This window comes from Echiichthys vipera, assembly GCF_963691815.1.
Source record: "Echiichthys vipera genome assembly, chromosome: 16".
NCBI lineage: Eukaryota > Metazoa > Chordata > Actinopteri > Perciformes > Trachinidae > Echiichthys > Echiichthys vipera.
The window spans coordinates 26,246,806-26,263,799 of record NC_139841.1 but is presented as its reverse complement, the minus strand read 5'-3'; the positions used below and the strand labels follow the sequence as shown (position 1 = coordinate 26,263,799).

At 44.7% G+C, this 16,994-nt stretch overlaps 2 protein-coding genes across 2 annotated transcripts; both read left to right on the top strand.

Annotated features, from left to right (window-relative positions):
• Positions 1–317: 317 nt before the first annotated feature.
• On the top strand, positions 318–3,827 carry f2rl1.1 (coagulation factor II (thrombin) receptor-like 1, tandem duplicate 1). The gene is made up of 2 exons (XM_083929632.1): positions 318–448; positions 2,428–3,827. The coding sequence occupies exons 1-2, from the start codon at positions 370–372 to the stop codon at positions 3,483–3,485; spliced, it is 1,137 nt and encodes a 378-aa protein (XP_083785758.1). The 5' UTR covers positions 318–369; the 3' UTR covers positions 3,486–3,827.
• A 5,774-nt stretch (positions 3,828–9,601) lies between these two features.
• On the top strand, positions 9,602–13,752 carry f2rl1.2 (coagulation factor II (thrombin) receptor-like 1, tandem duplicate 2). The gene is made up of 2 exons (XM_083929631.1): positions 9,602–9,718; positions 11,011–13,752. The coding sequence occupies exons 1-2, from the start codon at positions 9,652–9,654 to the stop codon at positions 12,099–12,101; spliced, it is 1,158 nt and encodes a 385-aa protein (XP_083785757.1). The 5' UTR covers positions 9,602–9,651; the 3' UTR covers positions 12,102–13,752.
• The last annotated feature ends 3,242 nt before the right edge of the window (positions 13,753–16,994 follow it).

The window sequence follows — 16,994 nt, the reverse complement described above, 5'->3', positions numbered from 1 at the left end:
CTTTAAAATAGTTTAAAAACTGTAAGTAACCAATGTTCTGACCGTTACCATGGGTTACCTGTGTATAAACTACTCCTACAGGTGGAAACAACAGCCTTCTGATCCACAATATCACCCATAATGTGTGTGTGTGTGTGTGTGTGTGTGTGTAGGGGTGTGCATTTCACGGCAGGGCTGCTGAATACGGCACAACACCTGGGGCGCTTCTCGATTGGCTGCGCGTGGTCAGGTGACTGTGTGACGTCACGCAGGTGTAATGCCCGGCTATAAGGCGAATGTGATGGCAGTGGAAACCCGCACACACACATACACACACACGGTGAGAGCCACACCCGCGGACATCGGTGCGTGTTGTTGTCCGCAGTCACGATGACTCCGAGGGCGCGAGGGTTTCACCTGCTCCTGCTGCTGCTGCTGGGCTGCGCGCACAGCTGCCTGTCACAGAAAGGTAAAGACCCACGGGGTTATTTCCCCCATCTGTTGTTTTTAGTGTCTTTAAACGCGCAGATCAGATCAGATTAAGGTCCGAAATGATGCTTTACACAGCTCCAGGCGTCGAGTCCAGTTCACCACCCTGTTAGATTGGTGCTTATGGGGTGTGACTGTCTGCACTGGTCCCTGGTCCCTGGTCCCTCTGGAGCAGTTTGATCCCATTATATAATAAAGTTGTGTGTGAAGTGGATCTTGGGAGGCAGGTGACTCATGCACAAAGGCCTAAGTATGAGTAGAGTAGGTTAAAGAGGAATGTAAGCAAGTACATTTACTCCTATACTTGTATTTGACCACTTTATTCTTGTACTCAGCTTCATCTCACAGGTGATTTTTGTACTTTTTACTCCGCTGACAGCTGTAGTTACTCTTCAGGAGGCAGTTTTTCTTTCTCTTCCTGTCCAGAGGAGAGTTAGGGCTGTGCCTGATTTAAATAAACTCTTAATCGTGCAAAAGCACCGCTTTAAAACCTGTATTTTATATAAAATAAAGCATGAAAATGACTCATTGGGGGAGCAGCCGTATTAAAACTGTAAAGCATTCAAAGTTGTTTGTCGTAGGATGAAGTTAATATATTTAATTTATCCTCCTTCTTTAGTTAAAAGTCTTTTAAAGTGATACAAACATGAGCAATACGCATTAATGGCTAAAATCATCATTATCGCCATTATTCTGGTCAATAATGAGATGACGATCATTTAACACAATTCCTTATTCACTTTCTGTTTATCTGAACTTTAAATGTGTTTCAAATGAAACATAAAAATATATAAATCAATCAAATTAATTACATACACTTAAATAAATAATCTAAAAATAATAAATAAATATGGTATTACTGTTTTAATATTAAATATATTCAATTTAATAAAGTTTTATCTGATTAAAAATACGTCGATCTGATCAATATTTGACATATTTCAGGAAAGGAAAGAGTGCGCAGGATTTATAACACAAGACACAATAAGAGTCACAGTGTGTGTCACAGTGAGTGTCACAGTGTGTGTGTCACACTGTCACAGTGAACCAGAGTGTGCTACAATCAGGTTTTATCTCTATCACCTATTATCATTGTTGAAATGAGCTGATTTGATAGAGAATATGAAGCATTTCTGAAGATGAAACTGCCTTAAAGTGCACAAAGGAGTTAAAATGAGACGCCTGCAGCAGTAAACTGCAACAAACTCATTAATGCAGCAGAGATATGAATCCACCAATGAGCACTTACACGCGTACCTTTGCTTGGTTAATGCTGTAAATGCAGGACTTTCACAGTGCGTGTTAATACTTTTACTTAAAGCTGCAGTCGGCAGGTCCGTCACATCGAGTACCAACTTGTGTTTCGAACGTTTACAACTCTCACGCCCCTCCCCACTACCAACGCGCTCCTCCGCACCCTCCCATCGAGCGCTCGTCAGTGCGATGAGAGAAGACACGGGCGCGTTCACAGGAATCTGGTGCACGTGCACGTGTCTTCTCTCATTAGACAGAGGTAGGCTGGCTAACCTTCTCATAGATAGCAACCGCTAACGCCATTTAGCGTACGCCTAGCATGAGGCCTGTGCCTGTGATACTGTAACATGCGCGAGGGGGGAGGTGGGGTCTATGGCGTGTGCACGAACTGTGAACTGCACTGAGTGGACAGGATGACACGGGCGCAGTGGATTTTTGCAAAACAAACAACAAACTCTAGCACGTAGAGGCGCGTTTCTTTTCTAAAACCGGCTGGTTTATGTTGTTCTATCGGAGCAGAGTCGGTTTCAGTGAATACGACCAGAAAAATCTTGCCGACTGCACGTTTAACTAAGGTACCTGAGTTCTCCTTCCACCACTGACTGAGCCTGACAGACTCTCACCTGTGTAGAATGATTCCTGCATGTGTTGCACACCTGTTTTACTTCTGCTTTTCATACGATTTCATATCAACATGTGACGCAGATGAAAGAGGCTTCACCGGAACGGAGACCGACAAAGGGGTGTGGGTCAGCCCCCAGGCCAAAAAGGTCCTGAGCAGCAGCCTCACCACCGTCTTCCTCCCGATCGTCTACATCGTCGTGTTCGCTGTGGGGCTGCCCACCAACGCCATGGCCATCTGGGTGTTCCTCTTCAGGACCAAGAAGAAGCACCCGTCCTCCATCTACATGGCCAACCTGGCGCTGGCTGACCTCCTCTTCGTCATCTGGGTCCCCTTAAAGATAGCGTACCACTTCAACGGCAACGACTGGATCTACGGGGAGGGCTTGTGCAAAGTGCTGGTGGCGTTTTTCTACGCCAACATGTACTGCTCCATCGCCTTCATCGCCTGTATAAGCGTTCAGCGTTGCTGGGCCGTGATCTACCCGCTCTCCCTGCAGGAGAGGAAGAACCGTGCAGCTGTCCTCGTCTGCCTCGCCATCTGGGTGGTGGTCTGGCTCGCCACCGTCCCTCTCTACCTTTACGACCAAGAGGTCCGCATAACCAACCTCGACATCGTCACCTGCCACGACGTCACCAAGCCCAGTCAGAAGAAAATGGCGGCGGGCTACTTCCTGACGATGGGAACCGTGGGATTTGTCGCCCCCACCATCGTGTGCATCATATCCTACGTCCTCATGCTCAAGGCCCTCAGGAACAGCATGGCGGACCCGGCCATCGCCAAGAAGCGCAGAAAGGCCGTGGTCCTGATCGTCACCGTGCTGGTGATGTTTTTAGTGTGCTTCACCCCCAGCAACGTCATGCTGCTGGTGCACTACATCCTCCTCTTGGGCGAGGTGAACAACAACCTGTACGGATTTTACATCACCACGCTGTGCTTGGCGAGCCTCAACAGCTGCTTGGACCCGTTCATCTACTACTTCATCTCCGAGGACTTCAGGGAGCACGTGAAGAACACGTTCCTGTGCAGGAGTGAGAGGACGGTGGAGAGGATGAGGGTCTCCTTCAGCGCCCTCAAATACTCCAAGAAGAGCAACACGTACACGTCTGACTCGGGGAACACTCGGAGCACTGAGTGCTAGTTAAACTCCTCGCGAGTGTCAGATACTGTTGATTTCTTGCGTCTCTGTGGGGAAACTTACGGGACCTCTTAAGAAGCCGAGCTGTCTGAGTTACTGCTTTTTTTCCTGCTATTTACCGTCTGTAAATAATTTTTAATTTTTTTATATCCTCAAGAGCACAACTGATATTTAACGCACTTTTATTTTATTTGTTTCTGACATGATTGACCGGACTTTGGTCGGTCGCTCAGGTTTTTAATGTGCCTCACTCGTTTTACTGAGAGAAATCCTTTGTCAGCATTTTTGATGTGCCAGGAGGTTTTAAAACCTAAACTTTAGCGTGCGGTTCGATGCACGACACAAGCTTGACATGCGTGTGTATCTTGTGTGTTTAGTTTATTTGAAGTAATCGTTTTTATTAAGTGTGTCAATAAAACTGGATGTAAACGTTTCCCCTGTTACGCTGTAGAGCTTTGATCCTCTGCCAGAACCCGATGAGGTCCGGTTTTTGTTTGTTTGTTGATGAATCCAGATTTTATATCCTGTGTAATGTCATGAATAACGTATGAGCTTTGTGGAACCGCCATCTTCTATCTCAGGGGTGTCAAACTCAGGCCCGTGGGCCAAATCTAATCATATTTGGCCCGCAAGATCATATCAAGGTTCTCTGAGAGCTGGCCCGTGAGTATAAAGCACATGCACGTCTACTTTTCTGTTCACAAACATGAGCATCCATGCTACCAGTCTCTGCAGACAAAGTGAATCCACCCCTCCCCAAAAACGACCCAAAGAAAGATGGAGGACAGGAGCTTTCAGCAGATGATCTGTGTGTGAAGGTAAAGAGCTGTTTGTCACCGTGGCTGTGACCAAAGAATCAAACAGAAGAAACACCACGACAAGAACAAGGAGCTGCACTGGAAAGGTTCAACGTTACACATCTGGAGAGAAGGAAAACAGGCACAATTGTAGCCTTTTTTCTTTTTTTGGTAAAGAAAGATGAAAACACAACAAAATGACTAAAAACAGACGCAAAACACCACAAAAACACGACAAAATGACTGAAAACAGACGCAAAACACCACAAAAACATCACAAAATGACTGAAAACAGACGCAAAACACCACAAAAACGTGACAAAAATACCAAAAACAGATGAAAACACCACAAAAACATGACAAAATGACTGAAAACAGACGCAAAACACCACAAAAACATCACAAAATGACTGAAAACAGACGCAAAACACCACAAAAACGTGACAAAAATACCAAAAACAGATGAAAACACCACAAAAACACGACAGAATGATTGAAAACAGATGAAAACACCACAAAAACACGACAAAATGACTGAAATCAGATGAAAACACCACAAAAACACGACAAAACGACTAAAAACAGATGAAAACACTCCTAAAACGACCCAAAGAAAGATGGAGGACAGGAATTTTCAGCAGATGATCTGTGTGTGAAGGTAAAGAGCTGTTTGTCACCGTGGCTGTAACCAAAGAATCAAACAGAAGAAACACCACGACAAGAACAAGGACCTGCACTGGAAAGGGTCAACGTTACACATCTGGAGAGAAGGAACACATGCACATTTGCCGCCTTTTTTTTTTTTTTTTTAGTCAATATTGAGTTTGGCTGCAACTTTGTCCCAGTTTTTAAATTTGGCCCACTGTGAATTTGAGTTTGACACCGCTGCTCTAGCTGATTGAATTACACGCATGGTTAAAAAATGCAGTGGAAATTCTGGTTTCATTCAGCCTCGGGCTTTAAACTGCTGCCGTGGCTCGGATCAGACTCTGATAGAAGCTGTGCAGGTTCACGCAGGGTCGGTCCTGATCTCATGGCTCTGGTCTGCGAGTCTGGACATGCACTGAACTCAAAGAAGCTTTAAGTTGAATTTACAAAAACTATTTTCCCATTGGTAGTTTGGGTTTCTGTTCCTACTGTTCTGTTGTATTAACCGCCATAACATATGAGTCATATTCACGTTACTATAGATATTATTATAGTTACTGTAAGTGTCTCTGTCTCTCTCTGTCCGTCTGTCCGTCTTTTCTCTCTCTCTCTCTCTCCTTCTCTTCCTCTCTCCGGTGCAGACAGATGTGCGTCCTCCACAGAGCTGGGTCTGTCTGACGTTCCTGTCTGTTATAGTGAAGGTGTTCGTCTCCACCGTACTCTACGGGGGAATTGTTGGGTCTCTGTAAATCCTAAATAAGTCATAGAGTGTGGTCTTTACCTACTCTGTAAAGTGTCCTGAGATCACTTTTGTTTTGGATTTGGCACTGAAAATAAAATTGAATTGAATTGAAATTGGATTTCAGGCTGAGGAGGCGTTCTACTTAAAGTTTCTAGGATAGTTTGACAGTGAGTCGTGCTGAGCGCACTAATAAGGCCTGGGAGTCTTTGCTCAAAGTAAATTTTGTTGTGCTGTACGTTGGCAGGGCGGCCCGGTGGTGTGGTGGTCAGCACGGTCGCCTCATAATGAGAGGGTTTTCGGGTTCGAATCCTGTCTGGGGCCCTTCTGTGTGGAGTTTGCATGTTGTCCCTGTGTCTGCGTGGGTTTTCTCCGGGTTCTCCGGTTTCCTCCCACAGTCCAAAGACGTGCAGGTGTTCGGTTCATTGATGACTCTAAATCACCCGTAGGTGTGAATGGTTGTCTGTCTCTGTTTGTCTCTATGTGTCCTGTGATAGACTGGCGTCCTGTCCAGGGTGGACCCCGCCTCACGCCCGATGTCAGCAGGGATCGACTCCAGACCCCCCCCCCCCCCAACAGGGACAAGTGGTTGAAGATGAATGAAGATGAACTTGCCTGTAATAGAGGTCAGAGAGCTGCAGCTGACTCACCCCAATAACTGTGCTGAACTCCTTCTTATTGGCTGGATTCACAATGACAGACTCAACACTTCTACGGGACAGAGGCATCAGTGTAGGTCTGTTTATTCCCCTTGACGTCTGTCAGGTTAGGTGTGAACTTCAATCATGTCCTTTTGGTTTTCGACACGTTAACCTCCAGAACAGACTCGGTGTCACTGAGGTTGAATCCCGACCTCCACCCTCACGGTCGGCGCATTAGTAAATCCATGAGGGCTGATGCCTGAACACTTTCTGTGAGTCTGCAAATATGAACACTTGCCTGAGGGAAATACCCACAACTCCTAGTGATGTGACATGAAACACAGGGTACGTTTTTTTGTGTTTATTTGTTAAGTGGTAAACAAGGAGGACTGGCACTTGGCTGTCAGCGTGCACGCCTGGTTTATTCATCAACCATTTCCTTTCATTTTTGCTTAATGATGCATTATTTGATGTTCAACTCTTCCTCAGCTGTAAAGAAGGTAAAAATATATAAAATAATGTTATGCCGTTGTCAAGGTAACGTGATATGTCGCCACAAAGGGCTGTCCCATTCCTGTTTAGGCCATTTTCAGCCCTCAAAACTGTTTCCAGGTGACGTCATTTGAATTAAAAACCAAAAAAGGTATTAAACTGCTTTCTGTGTGATATTAAAAAAGAGTTTTCAAAAGTCTTAACTTGACATTTGCTCTGCTGTTTTTGTCAGACAGGCGACTGTAAAGGTCATGCCGGGTGTTCCTTATTTTCAAAACACTCCTCGTATTTAACCTTTGGTCGTAGTTCGTTGTTCATGCGTCGCTCTTCCAAAAGTCCCCGTGTGCTCTGCGACCGTGTGACACCTTTTACACTCCACATAATACAACAAATAAGACGGAGACAGGATCAGTGTTCAGTGTGAACATCCACTCTGTGTTCTCTAAAGTGGAAACGAGATTTATCCGGATGATAAACTGTATTTAAGTGGGATGTGTTCAACGTTAACTGGATTGTTAACTCCAGGTAGGGAATGAGTCCTGACCCCAAGTGAAGGAGTTCAAGGACCTCAGGATCATGTTCACGAGTGAGGGGACGATGGAGCGTGAGTTTGGCCGGAGAATCGGAGCAGCGGGGGCGGAGCTGCAGTCGCTCTACCGCACCTTTGAGACGAAGGCAAAGCTCTGGATCTACCGGTCAATCTTGGTTCCTACCCTCAACTGTGGTCATGAAAGCTGGGTCAGGACTCAAAGAACGAGGTCGTGGGTACAAGCGGCCGAAATGTGTTTTCTAAGGAGGGGGTCTGGAGTCTCCCTTAGAGAGAGGGGGAGAAGTTCAGCATCCGTGAGGAACTCGGAGTAGAGCCGCTGCTCCTTTGCGTTGAAAGGAGCCAGTTGAGGTGGTTCAGGATCATCTGGTAAGGATGAACCCTGGGCGCCTCCCTAGGGAGGTGTTCCAGGCACGTCCAGCTGGGAGGAGGCCTCGGGGAAGACCCAGGACCAGGTGGAGAGATTAGATCTCCACACTGGCCTGGGAACGCCTCAGGATCCCCCAGTTAGAGCTGGTTAATGTGGCCCGGGAAAGGGAAGTTTGGGGTCCCCTGCTGGAGCTGCTGCCCCCGAGACCCGACCCTGGATAAGAGGCTGAAGATGAGATGAGATGAGATGTGTTCAACGTCACAAAGAAAGGTGTGTTTCTCAAAATATTAGACGTACAGTTGGAGTTTGTGCCTCTGAAAAACAACTCCTTGAAGGTCTTAAAACATATCTTACAAGATGATTTAATAATGTTGTAATACTTAAATGATGTTGCACTCCTGCATACAGTTCAGGTTCTCACAGGAGTAAAACAAACATCACATGAACACGTCGGTCAGTTACATATTTACACTGCTAACCCGTCAGCGTCAGTGTTGTTTTTAAGAGTGAACGCTTCCTCTTCTTCATGATGAGGGCGGTTCTGACAATGAGGAAGGGAAGACAGAGAACATGCTCTTTAAACTACCAGATGGTGTCTTTTTAAATCTTTGATTTACAAAGACAAATGAGAAAAGAGGTTAGTGCATACCAGAGGATATTTAGTCTAATAATGTTCATAAAATAGAACGTTATTTCTAAAACTGCTTATTTTTCTTTCTTTACATCCATGGTGCCTGCTGAGAGTGTAATAACATGTTGAAAATAGAGCTGAAATAAGTAGTTAATTAGTCCGTTAACAGATAATTAATCTGCCATAATAAGTGATCTAACGTTATAAGAAAAAAAAGCCAGTATTCCTAATGTTGACAGCGTCTTAAAATGTGTCAACTTGCTGCTTTTGGGGCGGCAGTAGTTCAGTCCATAGGTAACTGGGCTGGGAACCGTAGGGTCGCTGGTTCAAGTCCCTGTGTAGACCATGTATGGAGCGTGGACTGGTGGCTGGAGAGTTGCCAGTTCATCTCCTGGGCACTGCCGAGGTGCTGTTGAGCAAGGCACCGAACCCCCAACTGCTCGGGGCGCCGGTCACTGGCAGCCCCCTCGCTCTAACATCTCTCCTCAATTGCATGTATATAGGTCCTGTGTGTGTGTGACATGATTAATAATAAGAGTGAAAAAAAATTCAATTTCCCCGTTGCGGGACTAATAAAGTAATTCTTCTTCTTCTTCTTTACTTGTCTTACGTGACAGTGAACAGGATTTCTATGGAGGAAAACAAGATCACTTTGGGCTTGAGGACGCTTTGACGGACATTCTTCAATATTTTGTAATGTTTCAAAAACTGGTTACTCAATCATCAGATGTATATTATAAATAATCGTGTAAATAATCATTAGCTGCAGTGAAAGTTGCATAAAATTAGCAACTGAATCATAGAGGAGAGCTCAGTGTGCACATTGTTTCCAATAAAACTGCACGTGTCCACGCAAAACAAAGAATACAGAAACCAAGCATCTGCATTTAACTTAAACACTTCTTTTAAAGGAGAACATTTAATATAAATCTGATTTTTTTTAAAACAGCATTTATTGCATAAGACTGAGGACTTACAAAGTTTTGCTGCAACAAATTGTGAAATGTTTGAAACATGTTTCCTTCTCCTGCGGCAAGATTTAACAGAAAAAACCCGAAATACAGATATTAATACAAGTTGGTTATTTCTTTAGTCCTTCTTCTTCTTCTTCGTGAGTCCTCTGGTCTCCATAGAAACCTCTCACAGGGGGGGGGCGTGGCCCCGGTGACGTCAGGCGCACCGACAGGTAGTCTCGGGGTGCGGCCTTCACGGGTTCAGGACTCCTCCGACATTTAACGCGCCGCTGGAGGGAGAGGCTGTTAGAGAAGAGTGAAGCCGAGGGACCGTGAAGAACTCCCGCAGACATGGATCTAACCCGCGGCCTGTCGCTGCTGCTCCTCTGCTGCTGCTTCTCTGCCTCAAACGCTGCAGGTGAGACCGGAAATGTCCTCTGGTTATTGGCTCAAAGAGCTCGCGCACATACCGAGCTCACGAGACGGTATTAATAAGAGAGAGGATATTAATACAAACATCTAATATTTAACTTTATTCAGCTGAATGTTTTAAAACAAACTTTTTGACGGGAATTGTGTTTTTTATATTGTGTAAAATATTTCATAAATAATGCAGATATCGTGTGTCAAATCTCGTGAGATCAGGGGAAATACGTCTTATTTCCGTGTAGCTGTGTTGTGATTTTATAACCTTACATGTCACTAATTCACCTACAGGGATAGTTTTTAAAAATATAATAATGCTTATTAGTGGATTAATGGTATGGTTTCAAACATGTAATTGTCTTTAAATGTCTTGTTTTGTCACTTCAAACCCCAAATATACTTTATTATTGAGGGGGTAGAACCAGTTTTAACTTATTAATATTATTAACTTAATATTATATGAGTCATCTCTTCATTGCTTTGAATTCTGAGGATCCCATCTTTTTTATTTTTGCATTACCTTTTAATGCTAATTTGCTTTATTAAGTTTAAAATGTTCAGTAAAGATTAAACAAAAACATGTGAAGCAGAGAAAAGCAGGAAATGTCACATTTGAGAAGCTGAAAACAGCATTTTCTGCCATTTTTGCACGACAGATCACTTTAAACGATTCATTTTTAACAGAATAGTTTGCGATTCTTTTTCTGTTTGTTGACAAAATGTTGTTTTCACCCTCTGGGACGTGGAGATTTCCTATTTTTCTTTGTTTTCATATCATAATGAACTGAATATCTTTGAGTTTTGGACCATAAAAGACATCACCCTGGACTGGGACAGACATTTTTGGCAGAAGAGCTGCAACGATTCGTCGACTAAGATCAAAATCATTCATTTGTTTAACCTAAAAGTGTCTAAAATGCCAAAGTTATAGCATGTTGTCTGATCAAAAGCCTAAAATTATGATTTAAAACAAAATATTGTAGCATGAAAAATGGCTTTAACGATTAATCTATAATCACAATAGTTGCCAGTTATTTTCCTGTTAAAGACTAATTAATTAGCTGACTAATCGTTGCAGAAATAACCTATTTCTTTAACCTTTAAGTGTCAAATATCCGAACATATTCAGTTTATAATGTATATTTATAAAGCAGAGAAAAGCCTCTAACCCTCACGCGTAAGAAGCTGAGAATATTTAATAGTTTGGTTTGATAAATTACTTAAATAGTTAATCGTTTATCATTTTTAGCCATAATATGTGTCTAATTTGTTGTATTGTTTTAGGGAAATCCCGAGGATTTATCGCGAGTAAGGACCCTGAAAACTCCGACCAATATATCGTTGATTCGTCGACGTCCGACACACTGAAGAGCGACCTCACCACCGTCTTCCTCCCGATCGTCTACATCGTCGTGTTTGCTGTGGGGCTTCCTGCCAACGGCATGGCCATCTGGGTGTTCCTCTTCAGGACCAAGAAGAAGCACCCGTCCTCCATCTACATGGCCAACCTGGCGCTCGCTGACTTGCTCTTCGTCATCTGGACGCCTTTAAAGATTTCCTACCATTTCAACGGCAACGACTGGATCTACGGCGAGCCGCTGTGCAAAGTCCTCGTGAGCTTCTTCTACGGGAACATGTACTGCTCGGTGCTCTTCATCGCCTGCCTCAGCGTGCAGAGGTACTGGGTGGTGGCTCACCCTCTGTCCCAGCAGAGGAAGAACAACAAGGTGGCCATCGGCGTCTGCGTGGCCATCTGGGCTTTCGTGTGGCTCACCAGCACGCCTCTCTACCTGTACGACCACACCGCCAAACTCAAAGACCCCAACATCACCACCTGCCACGACGTCAACATCATCGAGGACCGCCTCGATCCGTTCCCTTCTGTGCGGCTCCCGTACTTCTACTTCATCTTCATGGGTCTGGTGGTGTTCCTCGTCCCGTGTATTGTGATCGTCGTGGCCTACGTTCTGCTCCTCAGGGCTCTCGGGAACAACATGGCGGACAGCACGGCCTCCAAGAACCGCCAGAAGGCCGTGGTGTTGATCGTGACCGTCTTGGTGACGTTCCTCGTGTGTTTCATCCCCAGCAACATCATGCTGGTGATCCACTACTCCCTGCTGAAGGACGGCGTGGCGAATAACGGGTACGGCTTCTACATCTCCACGCTGTGCCTGGCCAGCCTCAACAGCTGCCTGGACCCGTTCATCTACTACTTTGTGTCGGAGGACTTCAGGAACCACGTGAAGAACACGCTGCTGTGCAGGAGCAGCAGGACTGTGGAGAGGATGAGGGTGTCGTTCAGCTCCATGAAATACTCCAGGAAGAGCAAGTCGTACGTGTCGGAGAGCGGGAACACACAGAGCAGCTCCTGTTAGAGATCAGATAAAGACTTGGGATTTTCATGCCTGTGCTCGCTCTGTGCTCTACTGAAAACACCACGGTACAGACGCTGTGACGCTGAGAAACAGTACAACTGTGTGATAACGTAACCAGGTAACCTCAAAACAGCAGCTAACCAAAGATGAACTCTTAATGTGAAGATGTATATTGCGTAATTATGAACTATTTCAACGATGAATACATATTTTCTGTGTGCGTGTACATATAAAAAAGGAGGGAAGGCGCGTTAAAGACTGTAGTTATGTTCTCTTTGCTGCACAAAGGTGTTTTTCCCCCCCCCAAGTTTTTGACTGACGCGTTCACTGCACTGAAGAGCATTGGAAGCAAATGGACGAACAAAATGAACCTGAAGAGTTCGCTCTTCTTTCAGGCTCCCTGCTTGAGACCTTCAGGCGGAAAAGACATCTGTAGAGTAAAGAACAGCGAGAGACAAAAAGCCAATTATTACACATATGATGTTTTTCAATTTAGAACATACCTTTGCATGTCCCAGTTTGTTGGAGGTTTGTCGTATCACCACATGTGTGAAACCGCTCCGTGAACTACATCTATGGTCGTGCAGAACAGCCACAAACATGGGACGCCTTGCAAACACGGCTCCAACAGGCAACTGTGTAAAAAACATCCGATCTGTTTTGAAAAATGGTTAAGAGGCACACTTTATTGTACCAGAGGCTAATGTGAGGCAGCACATCTTCTTCTTCGTTACCTGCAGAAACGACCGCATTAGCATTTGGCAAAACTCTACATGCACTCGGTGAAGCCACGCGCTACTGACGGAGTCTGTGCAGCAGTTAAAGAAAAAACCCGCTGTGCGCCGCCCGCGTACGTTGCTCATCCGTTCGCCGTGTATTTAAGCTGTAAATCACCTTGCTCTCTAGCTAGCTAGCTTAGCGAGCTAACTTAGCTATGTTCCTCGACACATGGAACGTTTTCATCAGCTGGAAAGCAAAAGAATGACACGACTTTCTAACATTTGTGTCTTTCTAATTGCGTTTTATCACAGCTCCTACGCTTCAACCGTTTTACGACAAACTGCTACTTTCTTGACTTTCTTAACTTTGCAAAATTGTCTTTTAAGTTGAGAAACATCACGTGTGATTCCTGGTTCAATTTTAAACGGCATCAAACTATTGTTTCTCTCTTGCCATTTAAGCTAGCTAGCTAGCGAGCTAACTTAGCTATGTTCCGCGACACATGGAGCGTTTTTATCAGCCGAAGAAGCGAAAGAACGACACAACTTTCTACCCTTTGTGTCTTCCTAATTGCGTATTATCACAGCCTTACGCTTCAATAGTTTCACGACAAACTGCTACTTTTTTGACTTTCTTAACTTTGCAAAATTATCTTTTAAGTTGACAAACATCACGTGTGATTTCTGGTTCAATTTTAAACAGCATCAAACTCTTAGTTCTCTCTTGCCATTTACTATTATTCATATATTTTTCTGAAATAAGGTCCCATGGTGGTCCAGCTGAAGAGCAGGAGAGAATATCAAGTAGCTGTACTCATTAATATATAATTGTTCTACTTCCTGTCGCCATCATGTTTTATCCTGTCATTTTAAAACCACCTGTGCTAAAGAAGTTGATTTGAATTTTGAGAGTGATGAGATAAGAGGTGGCGCTGTTACATAGTTTCTTTATAATAAACGATAAAACAACAGGATGCAGTTTCTGTGAAACTCCTTCTTTAATGTGACGTAACCGATTGAATTCCTGTGCCGTGAGCTGCGACAGTGACTCACCGTCGTCACGCAGCTGCAGAGCGGAGTCAGACACACTGTCAGGGATCGTTCTCTTGGGGAAATGTTAGGAATCCATGGAATGTGTCGTGGTTGTTGTTTGTTTTTTGGTAGTTTAGCGATGACTTTAATTGTTAACCACAGTGTTTCCTGAGTGAACAGCAGGAAAAGAGGGTCTACGTGGAGGAGGTGAAAGAATGTGTTAGAGCGGGATGTGACACGTCAGGAGGGTGACCCAAACAGGTTGTTGTGGTTTCAGTGTTGCACCACGTTTCACCTTCATATCCAAGCCACACAGCTCGCTTTCCCATTTACCTGGTATTTCCTGACCCACACACACAAGTCCTTTCACTCTTTAGGTCTTGATGCAACCTTTCTCTTAATTCTTATTTAACTTCACACAGTGGGTTTTAGCCCTACATTTGATTGTCATTTCCAATCTCCTTCATCCAACAACTGCAATGATTAAGAGATTAGATGTCAGTCCATTGAATCAATCGTCAACTATTATGATTTTCACGGGAAAAAAGGCTTTTTTAAAGCTTATTTTCCGTCTTATTTCCTCTTCTGTGACAGTGAACAGAATATATGTTGAGTTGTGGACAGAAAAAGGCATTTGAAGGTGTTGGGAAACACCATTTTCCACCATTTTATGGACCAAACAACTGATGAATAATCAAGAGAGTAATCAACAGAGGAATCGGCAATGAAAATAAAGCTGATCCTGCTTTAATACCAGGTGTTTTCTTCTTAAAGGACACTGTGACCCAAAGTGAACGCTTCTTCTCTCTTATCTCTAGATAAGAAGTGAGTGCAGTGGTGTGTTTTCAGGCAACAGCCCCACCCAAAGAGCCGTCCCCCTCCCCCAGGTCCGCGCACACACACTGAATGGAGATAGCTTCCCGTTTGATGACTGGTTGAGGCAGAGCTCACATGTAAATGATTGTTGTGCAGGTGTCATCTTACCTTTTGTCAGCGCCCTGAGTGGAATGCCTTCTTTTCAGACGTCGGGGACGGAGCCGCTCCCCGCCCGTGTTCCATTTACACAGTAAAAGACCGTGTGACCAGGGCAAACAGAAACTCTCGTGACTCGTGTTTGATCATATTACATTACGGTACTTTGTGAAGAACGCAGGGCTCGTTTTTTAAAAGGCTGTCGAGCATAAGTGCCAGGAGTAGAATCAGATTAATCATGGATTATAAAACTGAGAAAGGAAAGAGTCAGTTTATTGGGTTGGGATTTTCTTAAATATTCGGTACATCGTGAATTATCCAGTGAGTGAGAGAGAGAGAGAGAATCCATGACCATGAATAATGATATAGGATGGAATTGCAGATCCCTTAAAGGTCCTGTAATATGCTCATTTTCAGGATACATACCTGAGGTTTCCACTAGAATATCGGTTCGCATCCCGGCCTGGGCCCTTCTGTGTGGAGTTTGCATGTTGTCCCCGTGTCTGCGTGGGTTTTCTCCGGGTTCTCCGGTTTCCTCCCACAGTCCAAAGACGTGCAGGTGTTTGGTTCATTGATGACTCTTAATCACCCGTAGGTGTGAATGGTTGTCTGTCTCTGTGCGTCTCTATGTGTCCTGTGATAGACTGGCGTCCTGTCCAGGGTGGACCCCGCCTCACGCCCGATGTCAGCTGGGATCGGCTCCAGACCCCCACGACCCCGACCCAGGGATAAGCGGTTGAAGATGAATGAATGATTATATATAATAATATGTTAAATGTTCAAAAAGCACATTATTTTTCTCCTACTGTCCGTCTGTATTCACTCTCTGTGTCTGAAACGCTCCGTTTTAGCACCTGTCTCTTTAAGGGCGTGATCACACTGTCCTCCCGGACCGAGACCCGGACTTTAGGGTACTTGTCCCCCCTCCCTCTCCCCCCGCGCCCCAGCCCCGTTTGTACTCACACTACCTGGGCCTCGGCCAATGCTTCTTGCTGTCCATACGCCATCACGCCGTAACACGTCACACGCATTGACCGCGTGTGTGTGGCTTTGTTTACAAATCTTTCCGTAGACCTCGGAGTTTTTGTGCGTCTTGTCGACTGTTTTTGAATCTTTTCATCGACCAAATCTGCAGTAAACACTCCACCTCCGCATCACACCAACGTGAACCTTTCACCGCCATTGTTGTTGTTGTTAAATGTCCGCGCATGGTCCCTCCTTCTATTTTCTATGTCCGAACAGGCGCACATAACGCCACTGCCGTAGGGCTCGTGCTCATACACGTGCGCACGCTCGTGCTCGTACATGTGCAAACGGCTCCGCTAAAGCCCACCTCTTTCAAGCGGGCCGTGGACGGTCCGCTGGCCGCAGTTGAGCGCGGAGCGGGTGCACTCACATGGCTTAAAGGTACTAGGCTTTAGCTAAAAAAACGGTTTTGGCCGCGGCCAAAAGGACAGTGTGATCACGCCCTAAGACCCCCTCCTGAACGGGCCCAGTCTGATTGGTCAGACTTTCGGGGTCTTATGCATATACCCTATAGACATCTCTATACTGCAGCGGCACTTTCTACCTATATAATATGTAATATATATATGGTATAGTTGTGACATCACAGCGGTACAGGAAGTCCCGACCGTTGAAAGGCACAGTTTCTGAATAACTAACGCTGTGTGAACGCTGAATCTCTAGATTCAGGGTTTTGATACTTTCACAGTATTTATATAGCACTTCAACCTGCCTTATAATAATAATAATTATATATATAATAATATGTGACCTTTAAGGGTCTACGTGGTGCAAGTACGCACATTCAACGCTGTGTTTTTCTCATAACAGCAAACCTGGAGCCTTTGCTCAGCTTTGACAAGAAGCGTTGGTATGGCAACATTAGAAAGTCCTCCATTATTATGAGCTCTGATCACTTCTCATGCACAAATAGTGCATCTTGTTAGTTTACTCCATGTAAAATGCTGTTTTTTAATTAGGGCTTACGTGGTTCCCACTGGTTTACTCTGGTTTTGTTACCAAACAAATGAGATATAACAAGTGTAGTTAAAATAAGAAATGCAGAGGTGCTGGCAGGTGTTTTTTCCACCCTGCGGACAGCTGTTTCCAGTCTTAACACTAAGCTAAGCTAAGCTAAGCTAACCTGCTGGCATGTCTAGCTCAA